The sequence below is a fragment of the Oreochromis niloticus genome, linkage group LG11, assembly GCF_001858045.2.
Source record: "Oreochromis niloticus isolate F11D_XX linkage group LG11, O_niloticus_UMD_NMBU, whole genome shotgun sequence".
NCBI classification, from domain to species: domain Eukaryota; kingdom Metazoa; phylum Chordata; class Actinopteri; order Cichliformes; family Cichlidae; genus Oreochromis; species Oreochromis niloticus.
The window spans coordinates 29,131,842-29,154,675 of record NC_031976.2 but is presented as its reverse complement, the minus strand read 5'-3'; the positions used below and the strand labels follow the sequence as shown (position 1 = coordinate 29,154,675).

The window sequence follows — 22,834 nt, the reverse complement described above, 5'->3', positions numbered from 1 at the left end:
TATACGACTCAGCTTTGACCTTTAACCCTTCAGCTGAACACCACGTCACCAGTGTTACCTTTACAATCAGCTTCACAGGTGAAAGAACTGGAGAGATATCTTTAATTTTGAATTTTTGAAAATCTTACTAATATCTTTTTTCTGTCCATGTGAAAAACCAGTTAGGGAAGATATGAGATTGCTGAATTTTTCAGTTTTTTTTTCATAGAACTGCTGACGATACAAGTGAGAATGGCTGCAGTGTTCAAAGTTTCACTGCATTTCTGATTTTTCTAACACAAACCTGCACAATGAGACTGGGTCAAAGACAGTTGTCATGATTAATGCTACATCAGCCATAATTAACACTTTGTTTGTCATGGCACCACACGTATTCCTCATAAAAGGCTGTTTTTGAAGATGGACAGTCTTCAATCTTAACAGTCAGTCTTAACTAGTGACTAAAAATGATCAAAATGATTAAAATAATCATTTTATTACATAATGATAAAAATGCTTATTAATTGAAGGTCTCGTTTAGCACAGGTTGTTCAGTCAAAAAGTAAATTTTCACATTTTTACCAACTTCAGAGCACATCAAGAGTACTAGTTTCCATACTTAAGATCTTTACCCTTTGTAATCTGTAACCGACTATTAGCAATATGTTAAAGGTTATTTTTGGTCACACATAATGTTTCTGATCACACACACATACACACACACACACACACACACACACACACACACACACACACATAACCTAATTGTTCTTAGGTTAAAATCTTGCACCTCATTTGCAAACACTTGGTTTGCACAATATAGAAAGAACAGCAGTGCTTTACGCAATGTTAAAATAATATTTCACAATGATTGCTAATAAGAGTACAGATATTGCACAATATAAATAGAAACAAAACAGCTTAAATATGCAGAAGTATTTGTAGAGAGGCTGTATGGAGCTGACGTGGGGAAATTCTGAGGGAGAAAGAAAATTTTGTTTTAATTTTAGAAAGGTGCATTGGTTTAGTGCCCCTCGCTCATGTATGTGTACTTCATCTCTATTGTGTTCACAGTGAACTGTCATATTATTTGTACTTTATCAACCTAATATATGTCTAACAATGCAAAAAATGCAGTCTGAGTAGTCTTACTTGATCAAAAGTTTTTTACAAACTCAACATCATTTGTCCTTTTTTAGCTCTTTCCTCTTTCTAGTTTTAGGTGTGAAGATGAGTGATCCATTCTGTGCAAAGAACACATACAGTATCACTCTAAATAAAAGACATATAACAGCTGAGTCTGGAGTATGTGTGTTTTTTTTACCATGTTATTTTACTACAGAAGCTAGTTTAATATCAAAAGTAAAAATTTGACCTTTAACCCCCCCTGCTAGAGTCTGACCTGAAAATGAGGAACGGTAGCATCATCATCCTCAATGACCTCATCAAGTCAGACTGGATCATATCAAATCAGAGTTTCTGTTACCAAGAAGGGGAACTAATAACTAAAGAACTAATGACAGCTGTTAACCTGTTAAAGCCTGGACCATGAAATAAATGGCAGAAAAATAAAAACAGTAAAATTATTCATTCATATATATGTCTATCCTTCAAGCTCGGGTTCTCTAGGGAGCTTGAGTGTCCTGCGCAGTATCTTAGCTGTTCCTAGGACTGCACTCTTCTGGACAGAGATCTCCGATGTTGTTCCTGGGATCTGCTGGAGCCACTCGCCTAGTTTGGGAGCACCTAGTGCTCTGATTACCCCTGGGACCACTGTTATCTTCACTCTCTACATTTTCTCGAGCTCTTCTCTAAGCCCTTGGTATTTCTCGGTAATGGTGGCTGTAGGTATCGTCTGTAGTGCTGCATTAACATCATCTAGCAGACCTTCTGAGGGTACTTCACGTAGTCTTGGTAACTGGCAACGGGAGATCCAGGTTTCAAGCTTGGCCATGATCCTATCTTTCAGGTCAGTTCCTCTCGGACTCAATGATCCTTCTATCTCACTTGGTGCTTGGTACCCAATCTTGGGTGGGGATGACTGATATATATATATATATATATATATATATATATATATATATATATATAATGACCTTTTCTTGGCCTTTTCATGTTGGGTTCAGTTTTCCTGTCCTGAGATTGTTGCTTAATAGCTGTTGCACTTCTTCTTCCTATTGACCTCTCACTTCCTAAACGTGATGACCTCTCCTCTCATCACGTTTAGGAAGTGAGATATCCTTCAGCATCGTTCAGTGAGATAGATTTCCTGGTCCCTATTCCAGGAAGCATGTTCATCAAACTGAGTGTAAAAATAAACTGTAAGTTTATTAACTCTGAGATCAGCAACTCAGAGTTTCAGAGTTTCATTTCAGATCAGAGTTTTGTGTTCAAGAACAGTTCACCATCGTAAGTTCAATAAAGTTCAGTTCAGTTTAAAAAAAAATAAAAATAAAAACAGTTTTTGTTACAGACTGGTTGAGACTGGTTCCTGGCCCACGCCATGTGTTGAGGTGCTCCTGATTGTATCTAGCGGTCATATCTTAAACCTCACACTCAATAATCAGCAGCTCCTTCTCCACCAGAGAAGTGATGTTTCTTATCCCAGTTGTCAGTCTTGATATTCAGAGATCAGACCACCAAGGACTACAGCATTTGCTGGCCTTGATACACACTGCACCCAACCTCTATAGCATGTCCTTTGGGTGGTGACAGTGAGCGAGAGAGAAAATTTTATTTAGTTTTTTTTCACTACTGGCTAAAAATGCTTAATGAGATTTGCAGAATCTAGTCTAATCTCAGCCTTCACTGATAGATAATGGCAACCTTACAGCTATACCAGGAATGTTTTGCTGACTGATTGGTAATCGTTAGACTTTGTTTCATATTTAACTTTAAAAAATGCAAGCCAGCTTTCCAAATCTGTAATGAATCTAAAGTTTTATCGGTAACGGTAAACATTTTATAGGAAATGCCACAGCTTTTATAGATTTTAAAGATTTGAGTCTAATTTTTGGAGAATGAGTTACTTTAAATAAAGAATACAGGTTGTGCTTGGGAAAAAGTAAGGCGTTATGAATGAATCTTGACAGGATGAACTCCAACCTGGACCTGGGCATCTCTGGACTAAATCTGTGATCCTTATCTATTTTGGATCCAGTCAAAAAAAGAAAAAGAAAAGGAAATTCCCTCGTTGAGATTTTTTTAATGGCGGCCAGTATTCTATCATCACTGTCATTTTTTTGTAGAATTTGCTTGTTCAAACTAAGAACTAAAAATGACCTGAGATTTTTCTGTAATCTGCAGCTGGCTATTAACAATATGTTAAATGTTTCACAAACTGCAAGATTAAAACCTGTATCTAATGATTCTGTTTTCTTAATCTCAATCTGTCTGAAGGACAGAAAAAAGGTATTTTAAAACATTATTATTTGTATGACACAAACAACTTTATTGTAAATGTGGAAATGACTGAGGTTGCTGTCGATGCACATAATGTTGCTGATCACGGGAAAATTATATTGCTGTATTATGACTCATTATGTAATATGAGTCACTTCCTCTATCTCTGTCTCTCTGTCTCTCTTTCTCTCTTACAAAAAATTGTTGCACAGTAAAAATTAACCAATGGTTAAATTAAGGATAGATTAAAATTTTGCACCACAAGTGAAAAACAAGAGCTTTGCATGATACAGAGAGCACACCAGTGCCTTACACAATATTAAAGTAATATTGCAACACTTTCCAATAACAGTACAGATATTGCACAATATAAATAGAAACAAAAAACCCCTAATACTTCCTATGCAGAAGTATTTGCAGAGAATGGGAATAAAATGGAGAAATGCTAAGAGAAAGTTAATTTCTTTAAAATTATTTAAGTTCTTTAATGCACTTAACCTTTCTCAAGGAACTTTCTCAAGGAACTTGTTTTTAAAAAAATATCATTGTTTACTCTTCTAATATATGCAGACATGAGGCAGTAGGAAAGCCCTTTAATGGCATTCCAATTATGCTGTACATGTTTTTGGGTGTTGGAATGATGTAATGATGCTTAATGACATGCACACCCATATTTTCTCTTTAATATTGTACAGTCTTTACAGTGTAAAGACAACAAAATTTAAAAAATGAATGGAATGTCTGGAATGTCAATTTCCCAAGATAATAATAAGGCCTCCCTGTGACACTGTGAGGTTGTAGAACCACATGGATTTCTCCAAGCTAATCAGCAAAGATCAGATTATATGAAAGGTAAAGTGACATTATTGCATCTGCCCACTTGGTAATGACCCAGAGAATGTCAAAATTCAGTATTCTTCCTGAATTCAAGAAATCTGGTTTTTCACCCCAAGCCTTTCCCACACTTGTGGTCATAACATAAAAACTAACTGTGGTAAGATGATGAAACCCACAGATTGTGTAGTTTAATAACTGTTTAAAATTTTCTGAAAATATACACTAGTATGAATCTAGAACAACAATTAATACTGTGTTGGATGCTGTCACAGCTTTTCATATCACTATGCAATGATCCAGCAAGAAAATAAAACTTTTATAGACATTTTCAAAGTAGAAATACTGAAATATATGATTTAATTATTTTTTTCTTTTGTCCTTGTGGCAGATTTTTATATACCTAAATTGCATATATTTGTGTTTATTTTTACTGTCTTTTTCTGGTAAAATGAATTTAGTAATACAATGTTTGTCATTACTTAATGTGATCAAATAACATATATAAAAATATAAGGGGCTAAAAAGTTGTTATAATGCTGTTTCTGTTTTCAGTAGATCTAAAGTTTTCCTTCACATTGGGCTACATGCTGACTAATAAGTGTACTCACTGTTTTTTTGTTCTTTTTTTCCCGGCTCTATCTATTTGGTGTCATGGTGGAAAACGCCGGTGTGTTTATGAAACTGACCCAAAACGCAGACACAGGAGAAATGAACTGGTGTTTAAACAAAAAGTGAGCCTTTACAGCGGGTGATACAAAGAAACGGAAAACAAGGGAGAAACAAAACTGAAACCTAAACTGGGAAAAACTATGACTATCTATGAAACCTAAGACATGGGACATGAAGATGAAACTGAACAGGAACATGCAAACATAGCGAGAAAAAGTCTAAACATGAACATGAACCTGAGCAGTAACAAAAACAGGTGACAGAAGACTTAAAGACACAGAAGGTAATGAGGGAAGTGGAAACACCTGGGGAGACACAGGTGACACAAATGAACATCACGCCACCAGGGAAGTAAAACAAAACACAGTGAACATGGAAACACAACAATCTTCAAAATAAAACAGAAAATATGGAGAGACGTAGACATGACACTCGAGCTTGACAACGTGGACACAACACAGACATGAAACACATGACAGACTGGACAGGAAACATGACACATAACCAAGGAGACATGGATTAAAAAACAAAATCCAAAATAAAGCTCAGCTAGAACTTATTATCACCAACTTTACATAAGAAAATCAAAAATACAAAATAATCTCAAATCACTGGGTCACAGACACAGCCCCTGACATTTGGTTGCTTAATGGAAGACAGGCCATCAACTATCATACCACAGGATAGCACAACACACAGTAGATTGTATACACATGCTCAATATGGTGAATTAAGTGAATTGTATTCTGTGAAAAAAGTATAAATGCTTTCTCACATTATCTTACTTACCATTATTACCAACTTACAGGAGCAAGTACTGTATTTGTGTAGTATTTGTGAAAATTCCCAGTGTGTATCAAGAAAAATGTTCATAAAAATGTTCCTTTAAATTTATGTGTGCTTTTCCCATAGTTTTTATATACTGTAAATAATATATGTAAAAATGTATACTTAAATGACATTGATTGACATCCTAAAAATAAAACATTTTGAAATATCACACAAGTAAAAAGAAGTCCTTTCGCACACTCTAGTTACACTCTAGGGTTGAAATTTTGCCCTATAAAAGGTTGGAAAGCCAGTCGGTAAAGTTGATTGGTGTGACGAGAAACTTCCTGAAATTGTGCTACAAGAAGAGGGAAAAAAACAGAAAAGAGAGGCGAGAAACAGAAATTTAAATAGTCAGCAGACATCAGTGAGGAGAGAACAGAACAAGACAAAACAGGTAAGAAAAAAATTAATGTGTTTTAAAATATCTTTTTAAATACAAAAAAGAAAATCTAATTTATTTATTTTTTTTTTACATCAATAGTAGTTCTGGTAAAATAAAAATACCATTATGCATGGATTATACGGATGATATAATGCTTCCCTGTTAAATGGCAGGTATTTTACATTTATTGTATAAGTGTCGTTGAAGCACTGTAAGAACATTTTTATTCATCAAGTAATGTTTCAGGACGGATGACACAAAGATTATTACTTTTTAAGGTAGTGGTGTAATCACAGGTGTGGGTAACATAAAGACACACAGGAGCAAATAACTGATCACGTTTAATCGATCTGAACTGTTGAATTTGACTTTTGTTTTGATTTTTGTTTTTATTCCTGCATGTTTACAGCATCATCTCTATTAGTTATTCTAAGGAGAGAGAAACTGAATCTGTTGAGCATCAAGGATGTTTGTTCTCATCTGGGCAACTCTGCTTTTCAGCAGTGCTGAAGCAGGTTTGCGTCTACTTTGTTATCAACCTGTAATTCAGCCAACATATATATTTCTTTCATAAATTTGCAAGTGAAACTGTTTTTCTAACATACAAATCATTATTTATTCTACCAAGAATTTATCATAAGTTAGTAGTGTTACTGTTATCTGTTGACCTTTATGCCATTTTATATAAATCTTTGTAACAAAACTTACTATAGGCTAAGAAATATGTAAAATTCTGATTGTTGTATATACTACACACAAACAAGCAACATACATAAAACAGGAAAGCTATTGCAGTATATTTATTAAAAATCATATTTATTGCTGTAAACTAAATATTCTCTGTCACTATGTGTATCTTCCTGTTTGTGCCTCAGCCTGGGGACGAGAACACTGTGTTGGAAGATACTGTGTTACTCTCAGTGAGCGAGAACTAACAGCAGAGGCTGGACTCTGTGTTGTGATCCCGTGTTCTTTCACTACTGCTGATGAGTTTACACCCAAACATACAGTTTGGTACAAATGTGACGCATCTCAACACAGTTGCAGCGATGCTGACATAATATTTCACAGCAACAAAAACACAGACAAAAAAGCTCAGTCTGGGTTTGAAGGACGAGTGTCACGTTTGGAGCCTGATGTGAGTCAGAAAAACTGCAGCATCATCATTAATGATCTGAAAGAGTCTGATTCTGGATCATATCAGCTCAGAGTTACTGGTGTACGGAATGGACAACAAGATGGATTCACATTCATTCCTAGAGTAACTGTCTCTGTTAAAGGTATGAAAAGCTATTCCAAGAAGAATAATGCTGATTTTAGATACTCAGTCTTGTGAAACCTCATATTTAGTATTTTTACAATCTTAAATGAAGTATTAATTCATTTCGGGAATTGGTTGATCCTCTGTGGAAATCTAATAGGAACTGCAGTAGTTCCAACTAGTGGCCAGCAAAATATTCCGTTCATGAAGCCTAAATTTGATTCCACTAATGCCCAGTACTTCTATTAGGTCTTAATCAGAAGCCCACAGTAATGATTCCCACACTGACAGAGGGACAGCAGGCCACACTGACCTGCACTGCTCCTGGTCTCTGCTCTGGATCTGTTCCTGAAATCACTTGGACATGGAGAGGAGCAGGAGGGACTGAATCTTACATTACAGGAAACAGCACTGATTTCAAGACTGAGAGTCTGACGGCTTTCACACAAAGACATGAGTCAACTTTGACCTTTAACCCTTCATCTGAAAACCACAACACCAATGTGACCTGTAAAGTACACTTCATTGGCAAAATAATGAAAGAAGAGACTTCAGGTTTGAATGTGAACTGTGAGTACTTTTATAGTATCAAACTAGCTTTTTTTTTCTTTTTTCTGAAATCTGTTGAGTTTTGCAGTGTCAGCTGCATTCTTCTTGCAAGAAAGTCAGAAAGTTAGGGAAACTACATGATTGTGTAATTTATATTTTTTGTCTCATAGATATGAAAAAAGTTCAAATTACTGGCATCACAACTGTTAATGAGGGAGACAATCTGAATCTGACCTGCAGTGTTGAAAGTTTCCCTCCATCTCTGATTTTATGGTCTAAACTTGGTTCTGTCACAAACCTGCACAATGACACTGGATCAGCCAGACTTGCCATCCAGAATGTGACAACAGAAGATTCTGGACAGTACATCTGTACAGCAACACATCTGGACACAACTATGACTTCTTATGTCAATGTGGCTGTAACTTGTAAGTAGGCATTATCAGTTTTTATTAATGTCTTGATGCATGCTCAATCATGCATTGTTCACTGAAGGAACAACGGGCTGGGAGGTCAGTTCCTTGATCAAAAATGCAAATTCTCATTAATGATCAAGGAACTGACCTCCCAGCCCGTTGTTCCTTCAGTGGTGCTAGTTTCAGTCATTATGCAAATGTTCTGTTTAGAAAATTGGGGAAACCTGAAGTCAGCTGAGACTGAAGAAGTCACTTGGATGAGTGATGAAACGTTTCTCCCACTGAAAAGACTACATCCAAATGACCAGAATCAACTTTTGGGGAGTCTTTATTAATCTTGTATTTGAGAGCCAGTCTAAACTTCTTTTGACATTCTACAGAAACCAATTTGCTGAATTTTGGCACTTTGCTCAGGGAACATACATAATGTTACACATGTAACACATCAACCTACAACCTACAGAACTGCATTTTCATATTGTGTCTCATCACCATGATCTATGCAGTGTTAATTTCTCCATATTTAAAAGATTTAAATACACTCCACAGATAAAAGGAAACCTCAGATCATCGGGAATACAACAGTCAGGGAGGGAGATGTTCTGAATTTGACCTGCAGTGTTGAAAGTTTCCCTCCATCTCTGGTTATGTGGTCTAAACCTAGATCTAACCCAAGCCATCACAATGGAACCTACACTGACCTGCACAATGACACTGGATCAGCTACAGTTGTTATCCCAAATGTGACAACAGAACAGTCTGGACAGTACATCTGTACAGCAACACATCTGGACACAACTGTGACTTCTTATGTCAATGTGACTGTAACTTGTAAGTAGACATTACCAGTTTCATTAATCTCAAGATATATGAATATGATATAAAATGTCTTATTAAGAGGCTGGATCACTACAGGCTACCATTTTAATATTGATTCTTAAAATGAATTAAACATCATGGAGATGAAACATCATCCTTCCTTCTCTGGTGATTTGATGATTCGAGTGGTGAGCACTGGTGGGGGAAATAAAACCAAAACATGCCAACCAGTTAAATACCTGGACAACATCATACGAATATTAGAATCCCTGACTGTTCTGTGTGAACCAGGTTTCCTTTTTTTTTGTTTTGTTTTGGGGGGTTTTTTCCCGATTTTTGGTTCATTCTTAATAATTTTTTGAGTTGTTTTCTCTCCCCATACCCTAAATATAATGCTGGCGTACTCCACAGACACAAGAAAACCTCAGATCATTGGAAACCCGACTGTGAAGGAGGGAGCTGTCCTGAATCTGACCTGCAGTGTTGAAAGTGTCCCTCCATCCCTGGTTGTGTGGTCTAAACTTGGTTCCAACACAAACCTGCACAATGACACTGGATCAGCCAAACTTGATGTGCTGAATGTGACAACAGAAGATTCTGGACAGTACATCTGTACAGCAACACATCTGGACACAACTGTTACTTCTTATGTCGATGTGACTGTGACTTGTAAGTAGACATTACCAGTCTTCATTAATCTTGTATTTGAGAGTCATTCTAAAGTTCTTTTCAAATTCTATAGAAACCAGTTGTATTTCAAATGCAGCTGAACTTTGGCACTTTGCTCAGTGAATATATGTACTTTAGCAGCTTTTACTGCAGAACTGCATTTTTGTATTGTTTCTCATCACCCTCATTTATGGCAGTGTTAATTGCTTTGTATTAAAAAAAAATTAAATACACTCCACAGATAAAAGGAAACCTCAGATCATCGGGAATACAACAGTCAGGGAGGGAGATGTTCTGAATCTGACCTGCAGTGTTGAAAGTTTCCCTCCATCTCTGGTTATGTGGTCTAAACCTAGTTCTAACCCAAGCCATCACAATGGAACCTACACTGACCTGCACAATGACACTGGATCAGCTACAGTTCTCTTCCCAAATGTGACAACAGAACAGTCTGGACAGTACATCTGTACAGCAACACATCTGGACACAACTGAGACTTCTTATGTCAATGTGATTGTGACTTGTAAGTAGACATTGCCAGTTTCATTAATCTCAAGATATATGAATATGATATAAAATGTTCATACATAATTGATATGTAGTAAAAACCTGGTCTAATAGGTTTTGTGAGGTGTTGCAAAGTACACAATAAAACTGGCTTTCAGCTTTCATCGCATAAATAGTGGACAAAACAAAATAAAATGTCTTATTACAAAGCTGGATCACTACAGGCTACTATAACAGCTACAGTCCATTTTAATATTGATTCTTAAAATGTCTGAATTAAACATCATGGAGATGAAACATCATTCCTCCTTCTCTGGTGATTTGATGATTCAAGTGGTGAGCACTGGTGGAGGAAATAAAACCAAAACATGCCAACCAGTTAAATACCTGGACAACATCATACAAATATTAGAATCCCTGACTGTTCTGTGTGGATAAGGTTTCCTTTATTTTCTTATATTTTTTGTGTTTGGTTCATTCTTAATAATTCTTTGAGTTGTTTTCTCTCTCTTTATCCTAAATAAAATGCTGGCGTGCTCCACAGACACAAGAAAACCACAGATCATTGGAAACGCAACTGTGAAGGAGGGAGATGTCCTGAATCTGACCTGCAGTGTTGAAAGTGTCCCTCCATCCCTCGTTGTGTGGTCTAAACTTGGTTCCAACACAAACCTGCACAGTGACACTGGATCAGCCAAACTTGCCATCCTGAATGTGACAACAGAAGATTCTGGACAGTACATCTGTACAGCTAAATATATGAACAATACCCTTAAGGATAAATTCAACATAACAGTGATATGTAAGTACAAAACCTTAAGCTGTTGGACAGAATATTTATAGTACTGTTCATTTTTTTCTTCCTATAAGGTAAGTGAAATTGTGAGTTTAGACCACTCCAGTTATGCTGAATAATCTTTGTAGCCACACTTTTGTTCTTGACTGTCAGCATTTTAATCACAAGGAGAACAACAAAGCAAACAATGCAGTCACTATGCAAATATACATCTTGTTTCTTTCAATTTAATGAAGCACAACAATTGTTGCATGTGTATTTGAGAGCCATTCTAAATTTCCTGTGACATTCTACAGTAACTAATTGTATTTCAAGTGCAGCTAAAATTTGGCACTTTGCTCAGTGAATATACATAATGTAACACACATCACACATTAACCTGTTTTAGCAGCTTTGACTGCAAAACTGCAGTAGCAGTTTCTCATCACCATGATCTGTGGCAGTGTTAATTTCTCCATATTTAAAAGATTTAAATACACTCCACAGATAAAAGGAAACCTCAGATCATCGGGAATACAACAATCAGGGAGGGAGATGTTCTGAATCTGACCTGCAGTGTTGAAAGTTTCCCTCCATCTCTGGTCATGTGGTCTAAACCTACTTCTAACCCAAGCCATCACAATGGAACTTACACTGACCTGCACAATGACACTGGATCAGCTACAGTTGTTATCGCAAATGTGACAACAGAACAGTCTGGACAGTACATCTGTACAGCAACACATCTGGACACAACTGTGACTTCTTATGTCAATGTGACTGTAACTTGTAAGTAGACATTACCAGTTTCATTAATCTCAAGAAGCTCATACATAATTGATATGTAGTTACAAAATTATCTAATAGGTTTTGTGAGGTGTTGCAAAGTATTCAATAAAATTGGCTTTCAGCTTTCATCGCATAAATAGATAAATATGATCAGTGGAAAAAAACAAAATAAAATGTCTTATTACAAAGCTGGATCGCTACAGGCTACCATAACAGCTACAGTCCATTTTAATATTGATTCTTAAGAAAAACAATAAAAACATGGCAGCCAGTTAAATGCCTGCACAGCATCATAGAATTATTGTTATTGTTCTGTGTGATCAAAGAAAATAAGAACTTTAGTTTCTTATGTTTTTGTTTGTTTGTTTGGTTGGTTGGTTCATTCTTAGTAATTCTTGTAGTGATTTTCTCTCTCCTTATCCTGAATAAAATGCTGGTGTGCTCCACAGATACAAGAAAACCTCGGATCATTGGAAACACAACTGTGAAGGAGGGAGATGTCCTGAATCTGACCTGCAGTGTTGAAAGTGTCCCTCCATCCCTGGTTATGTGGTCTAAACTTGGTTCCAAGACAAACCTGCACAATGACACTGGATCAGCTGCATTTGTCATCTCAAATGCAACAGCAGAACATTCTGGACAGTACATCTGTACAACTAACTATATGGACTATGCCCTGAAGGACAAAGTCAATGTAACAGTGATTTGTAAGTACACAACTTTTTGCTATCAGCCAGAACATTTATAATACAGCACAGTTATATTTCCCCCAAACTGGTAACTGAAATTGCGACTGCTAGCATTAAAAATACATAAAGAATAAAATGCAGATGATGTGTACATGTGTTCTTTGTTGGTACAGAGTAACAAAAAACAAACAAATGAAAACACAATGCTATGAAATAACATGCAGAACACAAGGAATATTCTGGGCGAACAACTTTGCAGAGTTTAGAAAAGCACAGCAAATGTTGCACGTGTACTTGAGAGCCCGTTGAAACTGCAAATGACATCTGCAAAAATCAAGATGTATTTTCAATGCTGCTGAAATCTGTGTCACTTTGCACTGTGCATATAATATTATACACACAGTGTCAGATCAGTTTGTGAATAATATTATCAGTGCCAGTATGAAAAATCTTATTTCTTTTCATGTTAATGTCAACACATCTGTGTAAAATCTCATTACAAATTTTCACAGAAGGGTTATCTGCCAGTGCTCCTTTCATGGTGCTTAGTTAAATCATTGAAATGTGCTCTACAGATAAAAGGAAACCTCTGATCATCGGGAATACAACAGTCAAGGAGGGAGATATTCTGAATTTGACCTGCAGTGTTGAAAGTTTCCCTCCATCACTTATTATGTGGAAAAAACTTAATTCCACCACAAATCTTCAGAATGGAACTTACACTGTCCTGACCAGTGACACTGGATCAGCTACACTTGTCATCCAGAATGTGACAACAGAAGATTCTGGACAGTACATCTGTACAGCAACACATCTGGACACAACTATGACTTCTTACATCAATGTGGCTGTAACTTGTAAGTAGACTTTACCAGTCTCCAGGTGTCTATAATGTATATACATAATGTTTTTACGTCATTGGTAGTCAGATATTTTGGTCTTTACATTTTACTAGCCATTTTAAAGCATGCAGTATAAATGGTTATCAAATTTCATTACATGAAGATAAAAACTGCTGGTTAAAGTAAAGGAAAAATTAAAAACCAAAAGGTGTTGTATTCTCACAGTGGTCCAACACATGTTGTGGTAACAGGCATTGATTCTGCAAGTCTCTTAAAATCTGCTTGAGGGATCAAATATCATTTTTCGTGTTATGATGATTTGGTGACTGTAATTGGGAGCAGTATTAGTGATGGGTAAACCTCAAACCCTGGATTACTGTTGTCGCCCTCCATATCTTAAATAAACAACTGAGCTGTGCTCCACAGATACAAGAAAACCTCAGATCACTGGGAACAAAACTATCAAGGAGGGAGACGATCTGACTCTGACCTGCAGTGTTGAAAGTTTCCCTCCATCTCTCATTAAATGGTCTAAATTGACTTCTGTCACAAACCTGCACAACGACACTGGATCAGCTTCGCTTGTCATCCCTAATGCAACAGCAGAAGATTCTGGACAGTACATCTGTACAGCTAAATATATGAGTAACACTCTAAAGGAGAAAGTCAATCTAACAGTGATATGTATGTATACAACTTTTTGCTTTTATTATATGTTTAAATGTGTGATGCCATCTAAACATCTTTGCATATTGACTATTCAGGCAGATTCTCTTGTTGGTGATCATAAAAAAAATCTGTTGTCCCACAGATAAAAGAAAACCTCAGATTATCGGGACTACAACTGTTAAGAAGGGAAATGCTCTGAATTTGACCTGCAGTGCTGAAAGTTTCCCTCCAGCTCTTATCATGTGGAAAAAAAGTAGCTCCAACACAAACCTTCTGAGTGGAAATTACACTGACCTGCACAATGGCACTGGATCATCTACACTTGTCATTCATAATCTGACAGCAGAATATTCTGGACAATATGTCTGCACAGCTAAATATCTGGACACAGCCATTACTATACATGCCAGTGTGACTGTGACTTGTAAGTGGAACACAATAATCTTAAATCCTAAGCTTATATTCAGAGTAAATGTACACCTTCCTTTGTTTCATGATTCTGATCATGTGTTTACAGGGTTTTCAGAGACCCAGGATGGCTCTGGATGTGTGCTTCAGTCAGAGGTTTTGACCTGTGTGTGTATCAGTGAAGGGTTTCCTTTACCTACCATCAAATGGCCGCTCCTAAAGAACCACACTGAGTACTCTGTCATTACTACGGTCTCTAAACACACAGTCAACAGCACTGTCAGTGTGACTGTAAACAAACATAGCAGCAGCACTGTTGAATGTGTGAGTAACAATGGAAATGGAGAGAATAGAGAAAACCTACTGATCCACCAAATCTTGCCTGAAAAATATGGTATGTGTTTTCCATCTAAACACCTTTCACTGCCACTTTCACTTTTTACTTACCACATTTTCCTAATGCAGCCTTTCTAATTAGGCTCTCATTTGTAGTTTGTATTTGCTTGATCTAATTCAAAACAACCTGGACCATATTTTTTTTATGTTGTTATTTTTTGGAGTGCAGAGCAATCGTCTAATTTAAGGGTGGGATGCTTGAAAGTCATCATTGGCATTTTGGCTGCAGTACTTCTTTCAGCAATCGTTTGCTGTTTTACCAAAAATTGGTACAGGTAAAGCACTTGCTTTTATAATTACTATTAATATTAGTTAGTTGTTTTTATCTGTAGATAAATTTGAACATAAATGTATTTCTCTAAAAATACCCCTTTCTATAGAAAAAATCAGAAGACCTCAAGAAATTCAGATGAGACTTTGGAGATGGAGAAACAGCAAGATGATAAACTGGTATTTATGTTCATTTGACTTTTTTTGGTATGATTTTCTACACAAATGCTCAGAATACTCAAGTGTCCATACTCTTACTATACATTCACATATAAAGGGGCCCATCCTGCTCCAAGTTTCTACAATGATAAAGAAATTCGGTCTGAGTCAAAACACAATTAGTTGGATGTTTTTACATACACACCCTTTATCTTTCTACCGAGTTTAACACAATTCAGAGAAGTTGGTTTTGTATAATTGTCCTGAAACACAGACTAACTGCACAATGATGTGTTAGAAAAGGAGTAAGTTAACATGATGCAATTTTGAAGTTTGACTCTTGCTGAGTCTGAGAAGCAATGACTCTGTTTAGGCATCAATGCCCTCCAAACACCAAACAGACAGAATACATAGACATTTAATTGCTGTTCAATCAATGATACTAAAAAGACACAAAAAGAAGTAGGTTGGTATAAGAGTGACAAAAGTGACACAACACTATACACAATAAACACAATAATATGAATGAACAACATAGGTTTTTAGTTTTGCCATAACCAGTTGATGAACAGGTCACTGGTGTTTAAGCATGAATGTAGCTTCTAAGTTGGTTAACTCAGTGCAAATACTTGCAACATGCTGACAGTTAACTTTTCCTCATTGAAAAGCAGCAGTGCCAGGAAAGCAGCAAAGAGGCAAGAGAGGACGAAGATGGAGTATGCTGAAATCAAAAAAGTAAAAGCAGAACAGGTCCAAGATGCTCGAGAAGGAAAGTGAAATGTTGGAGGCCAAAGAGGAGAAGGAGATGGAGCTGGAGATGAAACATTGTCAACCAGAAAAAGAGGAAGGAGAAGATGAAGCTGTGTACTCCACTGTGAATGATCCCAGTTATTCTACTGTCACTGTGTCTTTTTTCTTTTAATAACCCAAATAAAGTTCTCTGCAGTTAGTTAGACACTTCATTAAGACACTGAAGTGTATATGTAAGATCCCAAGAACCACCTCAATGATCTGTGCCCTAAGATATCATGCGGGTTTCTTTTACATGTTTCATTTGACAAGAATAAATCTATACTTAAAATGTCCATCTAGTCACAAAAAATAACTTTCTAGGGTTAATATGATTCCTTTTTAAAAATGTTATTTAAGACTTAGCCTACATTAAACATCTAGATTTTTTTTAATATTACAAAATCTTGACATATATGTTGGTGACAATACAGTGTCCAGACAAAGACCATATACTTAAGATTATAAGTGTCTTTATCCAAAAATAAATAAATAAATTAATTAAAAACATTCTAGAAAAGTGTGACCTATACTTTTGGTGGTTTGGGTTGATTTTTAATGGTCTCTGCTCATTTTCATTTATTATTCTTTCTTTGTTTTGCTAACAAAAGAGGACTTTTTTGCTTTCTTTGGCCATTCATTGTGCTCACCAGAAGGGGGCAGAGTAAACCCATTACCACTGTGAAATTATAAGTCAAGTAGATGGTGTGGTCTGTTATCACTGGTGCTGCCTGGCTGCAGATTTTGTATTTTGCCTGGTCTTGTATAATGCATTAATAAAAGTGAGCATTTTATACATCTCTAACTCTATCCAATGCTCTGAATGGTGTATCACAAGCAGGTTTCTATACCATAACATGAAATAGAGCATTAATTTCAACCTTGAAAATTTCAGTATTTTTTCATCATGGTTTAGACACTGGGTTAAAATATAACTCCCACTCATGGTATCTACAATTGTGAAATATTAACACAACAAAAAAATGATCACACTGTAAAGCACATCTTAGCATGATCTGGTCAGATACAGTGTTTCAGATTTTTAATTAAGAAATTGAATCATAATCAATAGCAGTACACTCACACACCAAAAATTAGGGCATTAGAGTACCTTACATTTTTGGCGATACTGGCCCTCTACTTACTTGGTTACAAAATTTTAAAATGTCACACAACATGACAATGAGCAGTAGTTAAAATTGAAAAAATGTGATGCAAAAAGGAAGCAGAGAAGAAATCACATTCAAAGCAACAGTTGTGGCTTACAGCAAAAACCAAGATGTAATTAATGGTCACCATTTCATACTCTTCACAGTTTCAACACCTCTTAGCGAGTAGAAAGTGTTCACCTATAATTTGGTGTCTTCCATACAAGCTAGGGCTGAAGTTGTCAACCTCTGCTAGCAACCAAAGTAACCACAGTGAGGTTATCAGAGCAGCAGCATCTGTGAACAGTTTCACTTAGTGATGGAAATATCAACCATATCAGACAACATGACCCAGAATCATATACTACAGTAAAGCAGGGGGAAAAGCCCCAAGAAGGAAAAGTGTTATTGTGTTACAGTTTTAAGGCACAGGAGGGTGGGAATGGTAAAATGCAATAAAAAGCTTACTGGGGACTTCCCACTGCGAGCACTTACATGAAACCTTGTATTGGATGAATTTGCTCCCTTGCAAGAATAAACACTCCAGTTCTTGACTGTTGTTCATTTTTCTTAATTTGTATTCTGACATAGCACAATGTTGATAATTTGTTGAGCTGACCCTTTGAAATAAGATAATAGTGTAACTTATATGTTATTATACTAGATGAAACTTCGCACTTTCCTTTCCTTTATTCATACTTTTCATTAGACAACACAGCAGTAGTTGAAGATACAAAGATACACTGTCAATTTGAATTGGAATCTTATGTGTGTGAATGTCATCTTTATCATCCCTTTGGTATTCCATCAATATTTTGTGTTTTAAAGGTTCTATAGTGGCTCCTTTCCCAAGCTTTCTTTTTCTTGCTCAAGAAACCCAAGGCCAAAGAGGGAACACCAGCATCTGTTGTAGCTGAAACAGAGTTTTATACCAGTTTGGAAAACTGAAACTGAATTTAATCAAATTCAAATTAAATCAGATTTCTTTTTGGATTTTGATTCATTTTCGATGACAAGAAAAACAAGTTTTTGGCTGTCAGATGTGCTTCAGAGATGAGACCCAGTTCACCCCGAGCACATCTGACAGACATGAAAGGGTCTAGAAAGGTCTAGAATGTTATATTGTACCTGTAACATTTTTCAGTGTGTCCGGTTTGGCGGTGAGTCAGTGATGGTCTGGGGACAAATAACCATAATCTGCATGGGTCCTTGGACCCATTGTCAGTCCTGGGTTCCTCCTTGTACACGACAATGCCAGGTTTCATGCAGTGAGAGTATGCAGGAGGATGAAGGAATTGATACTACTGACGCGCCCACCAAGCTCTCCTAACCTGAATCCAACAGAACACCATCGGGACATTATGTTTTGGTCCATCCAATGCCACCAAATTGCACCTCACACTGTCCAGGAAATCAGAGATGCCCTGCTCCAGATTTAGGATGACACCCCCCTGCGTCATCTCATTAGGAGCATGCCCTGACATGGTCAGGCAAGCATACAAACATGTGAAGTCCATTCAAACTACTAAGTACCATTTAAAGTTGCTCTAATGAAATTTTGTCAGAATGGATTAGCCTGTTGCATAATTTTTTCGCTTTGATTTTCAGGTGTCTGTGAATTCAACCCTCCATAAGTTGAAAATTTTCATTTCCATCAAATGATGTGGCATCCTTTCATTCCTAACACATTACCCTAGGATTACTAGGATTGCTATAGAAACTCATACAGGACACTAGCCTGTAAAAAGAATTTTCTTTCTATGGTCTCGGCAGATAGAGGGAGCCTTGTTGCATTCTGTTAGGACAGTTCTCACTTTCTATAAGGTGTCATTCTACCCCCCCCATCAAAGACATCAGATCATTTGTTACTCTGACAGACTGCCTAGTCTTAAGGAATCTGTCTCAACTTACTGAACTGGCCATAACCAGGAATCAGTAAATCCAGGTCTGAGGTTATTTGCTTATAACATAGATATGCTGAAGAATGTTTCGGTGCCAGTGCTGGTCTGTGGTAAATCAGTCAGCCTTGTATAAATTTGGTTTTTGATAGTCACATTCAGTTATCATTGTGTCTGGTTTACTTCCTAGTTAGCTTCCTGCCATTCCTCCCACACTGCCTTAGAAACCCATGATTCCTTCTGGAGTCTAAGTGCTGTACTTGCACATCAACAGCAGTCAGGTTTTGGGATTCTCTTTGGAAAAAAAAAAAACTTATCGGAAACTCACCTGTCTGCCTACTGTTTTTTGATTCATACAGTTTATGAGACATGTGAGTTTGCTAGACCTGAAAAATAAAAGACACTAAAAAAGAGAAAAAAAAAGAGTAAGATGGATGCAGAATATGGAGGTTTATAGAAGACCTGAAAATGTAAGTATTTGTTCACTGAAGTAAGAGTTAAAGCACCAAACACCACACAATGTTGCAACTCAAGTAGACTGCAGACAAGTCAAGTAGACATAGAGACAGAAGGCACAACAAAGCCTTATTAAGAATAGTACAGATACCACAGATTATAAATAGATAAAGAAAAAAATCTAAATATGCAGAAGTGTTGCAGAGAGGCTGTATGTGGCTGAAAAACGGAAATGCTGTGAGAGTTTATTTTAAATCCTTTAAGCTGTTTAATGTCTTTAATGTGCCTCAAGAATCCTTTCTAATGTGACTTTTTCATTTTAATACATGCAGCCATTAACAAAGCTTGTTTATTGCCGTACGTGTTGTACTATGTTGAAGTAAGCAAGCAAGCAAGCAAGCAAGCAATTTATTTATATAGCACTTTCAGATCAGCCCCCAGCTGAACACAAAGTGCTGTACACTTGACATGCCAAAGTGATACATTGAACATGTTAAAAAAAAGTGACGTAAAAATGAGCGAAATGTCTCATGAAAAACTGAATTAAGTACTTCTGCTGGTGTGTCAAATTCTCAAGTTAAGATATGGATTTTTACCAAAAATAAATAAATAAATAATAATAATGAACATATATAAGATATTTAGTGTAACAGAAGATGCTATATTTATGAAAGCCAGTTCGTAAAAATCAATAGTGTCTGAGAAGAATTTAGTTGCAAAATGAGGAAGAAATAGTGATGAGGAAGTGAAACCTGAGATTAAAAAGTGAGCAGAGATCATTGTGCAGAGAAGACTGATAAACAGCAAATATACTGAGGTAAAAATGTGTAAAATATATTCAAAATGTCTTTTAAAACTCTTAATGAACAGTTTCCAAATGTCTTTCACTGTTGATAAAAGTAGGAGCTGACTCAGTGCTGGGAAATGAAAAAAAAAAAGGCTGGATGATTAAAGATCGTTATGCATTCATTATGCACTGTGAAATAAGTGAGCATATAACATCCTTTAGAGACATTTCTGGACATTTACTTCATATACTGCATGTTTGTCTGTGGAGGGAGAAACTGAATATGCCAAGGATCAAATGAAGATGTTGGTTCTGATCTGGTCAGCTGCGCTTTTCTCTGTGACGGGCAGTGATGCTGACACAGGTTTGTATCTTCTTTACAATTTTATAATTCTGCAGATATGAAATAATCTTCTAACATTTGTATGTAACACTGTTTCTTGGATATGCATCCAGGTTGTAAATATTTCTTCTTATTTGTTGACTTGTGGCGTCATTTAAAAAATTGTGCACACACTGTAAAGGCTACTGTAAAAAAAAAGTTCAAATTGCCAATCGGATTGCGAACAAAACATAAAAAACAGCAAAGGCCAATGCAGACTCAAGAAACAAACTCATTTGCTTGCCTAAAACTAAAGTCTGTTTATTTTATCTCCTCCTTTACATCTGCAGGTTATTCAGAAATGAGAAATCCATACTGTGACAGAGAATACTGCGTCACTCTTAATGTGAGAAAACTGAGAGCAGAGGCTGGACTCTGTGTTGTGATCCCGTGTTCTTTCAAGACTGCTGAAGGCTTTAAAACCCAACATATAGTGTGGTATAAATGTGAAGCATCAGAAGCAGGATGTGAGCGTCCTGTCATGATATTTCACACCAACAAAAGCACTGATGTTCAACCTGGGTTTGAAGGACGAGTGTCACTTATCGAGCATGTTATTCAGAACAACTGCAGCATCATCATCAGTGATCTCAAAGAGTCTGATTCTGGATCATATCACCTCAGAGTTATTGGTGAACTGAATAGGAAGACAGATGGATTTACATTTATTCCTAAAGTTAATGTCTCTGTTGAAGGTGTGAGAAGCTAGATCAAATACAATCATGTAGGAAATAAATCTGTAGTTCAAAATGATTGTGTTTTATTATATCTGTGAAACATTTTGCACACTTGTTGACCCTTGTATACAGCATATAGAAAGTACTACAATTCCCGATAAACATCTACTTGAATTTCTGGAGTTTTTTACCTCTTTTAATTCAAGTTCATTTGATTCCACTAATGTACTGTTCCCATCAGGTCTTAAACAAAAACCCACAGTAATGATTCCCACACTGACAGAGGGACAGCAGGCCACACTGACCTGCACTGCTCCTGGTCTCTGCTCTGGATCTGTTCCTGAAATCACCTGGACATGGAGAGGAGCAGGAGGGACTGAATCTTACATTGAAGGAAACAGGACTGATTACAAGACTGAGAATCTGACTGATGTAACACAGAGACACAGCTCAACTTTGACCTTTAATGCTTTGGCTAAACACCACAACTCTAATATCACCTGTAAGATCAGCTTTAAAGATAAAACAACTACAGAGGGGAGTTCAGCTTTGACTGTGAACTGTGAGTATTTCTAAATCTAAATATTTCTACCTAAAATATTCAGAATGCTATTGAATGTTACAGTGCTTTTGAAGAAAAGTCAGGAATTTTGTCCTTTGTCACATAGATGTGAAGAAAATTAAAATCACTAAGGTTACAAGTGTGAAGGAGGGTGAAGCTCTGAATCTGACCTGCAGTGTAGAAAGTTTTCCTCCATCTCTGATTATCTGGTCTAAACATAGTTCCAACACCAGCCTGCACAGTGACACTGGATCAGCAACTCTCTCCATGCTGAATATGACACCGAAAGATGCTGGACAGTACATCTGTACAGCTAAATATATGAACAATATAGTCAACAATACAGACAACAAAGTCAATGTAACAGTCATATGTAAGTACAAACCTTTTTTTATGTATTTATCATTATCATTATTATTATTATTATAAATCTTATTATTATCATTAATGGCAACTGAAAGATGAGTTTAGCATTAGAGCCCCAAGGATTCTAAACTACTAAGAACCACCAAGAAGGGTCATTTTTTTGTTTCATGTTACAGCAGTTCTCATCAAAATGTGTGTTGCTAAGCAAATTGGCACAGTTCAGCCCATAGTCCCACTTAGTAAATCATATAGGGCCCATGCACCCAATCCTCACTGTAAACAAAATATGAGTGAAAATGAAGTATTTCCTTGAAATTTTTATTCAAAAAACTTAAACATAACATGCTATTGGCTATAAACTGCTAATGCTATCCAGCAAAGGATTAAGTGCCACCCACCTGCCACTGAGACACAAACTTCAAAACAAGAACTTCAAATTTAGGTCAGAGCA

The 22,834-nt window shown here is 36.5% G+C and overlaps 2 protein-coding genes across 4 annotated transcripts; both read left to right on the top strand.

Annotated features, from left to right (window-relative positions):
- Nucleotides 1-6,027: 6,027 nt before the first annotated feature.
- On the top strand, nucleotides 6,028-16,912 carry LOC102079703 (hemicentin-1). 3 transcript variants are annotated; one of them, XM_019364208.1, is made up of 18 exons: nucleotides 6,028-6,112; nucleotides 6,510-6,615; nucleotides 6,976-7,380; nucleotides 7,611-7,931; nucleotides 8,081-8,338; nucleotides 8,876-9,157; nucleotides 9,557-9,814; nucleotides 10,056-10,337; nucleotides 10,866-11,123; nucleotides 11,604-11,885; nucleotides 12,335-12,592; nucleotides 13,150-13,431; nucleotides 13,843-14,100; nucleotides 14,228-14,509; nucleotides 14,603-14,887; nucleotides 15,059-15,164; nucleotides 15,270-15,339; nucleotides 15,990-16,912. In XM_019364208.1, the coding sequence occupies exons 2-18, from the start codon at nucleotides 6,567-6,569 to the stop codon at nucleotides 16,041-16,043; spliced, it is 3,990 nt and encodes a 1,329-aa protein (XP_019219753.1). In that variant the 5' UTR covers nucleotides 6,028-6,112; nucleotides 6,510-6,566; the 3' UTR covers nucleotides 16,044-16,912. The 3 variants fall into 3 exon arrangements, with proteins under 3 accessions (XP_019219753.1, XP_019219752.1, XP_025766974.1); XM_019364207.1 differs by having other exon boundaries at nucleotides 15,987-16,912; XM_025911189.1 differs by lacking the exons at nucleotides 10,866-11,123; nucleotides 11,604-11,885 and having other exon boundaries at nucleotides 15,987-16,912.
- LOC112848106 (myeloid cell surface antigen CD33-like) lies at nucleotides 16,076-22,031 on the top strand. The gene is made up of 4 exons (XM_025911135.1): nucleotides 16,076-16,192; nucleotides 20,667-20,760; nucleotides 21,069-21,473; nucleotides 21,697-22,031. The coding sequence occupies exons 1-4, from the start codon at nucleotides 16,076-16,078 to the stop codon at nucleotides 22,029-22,031; spliced, it is 951 nt and encodes a 316-aa protein (XP_025766920.1).
- The last annotated feature ends 803 nt before the right edge of the window (nucleotides 22,032-22,834 follow it).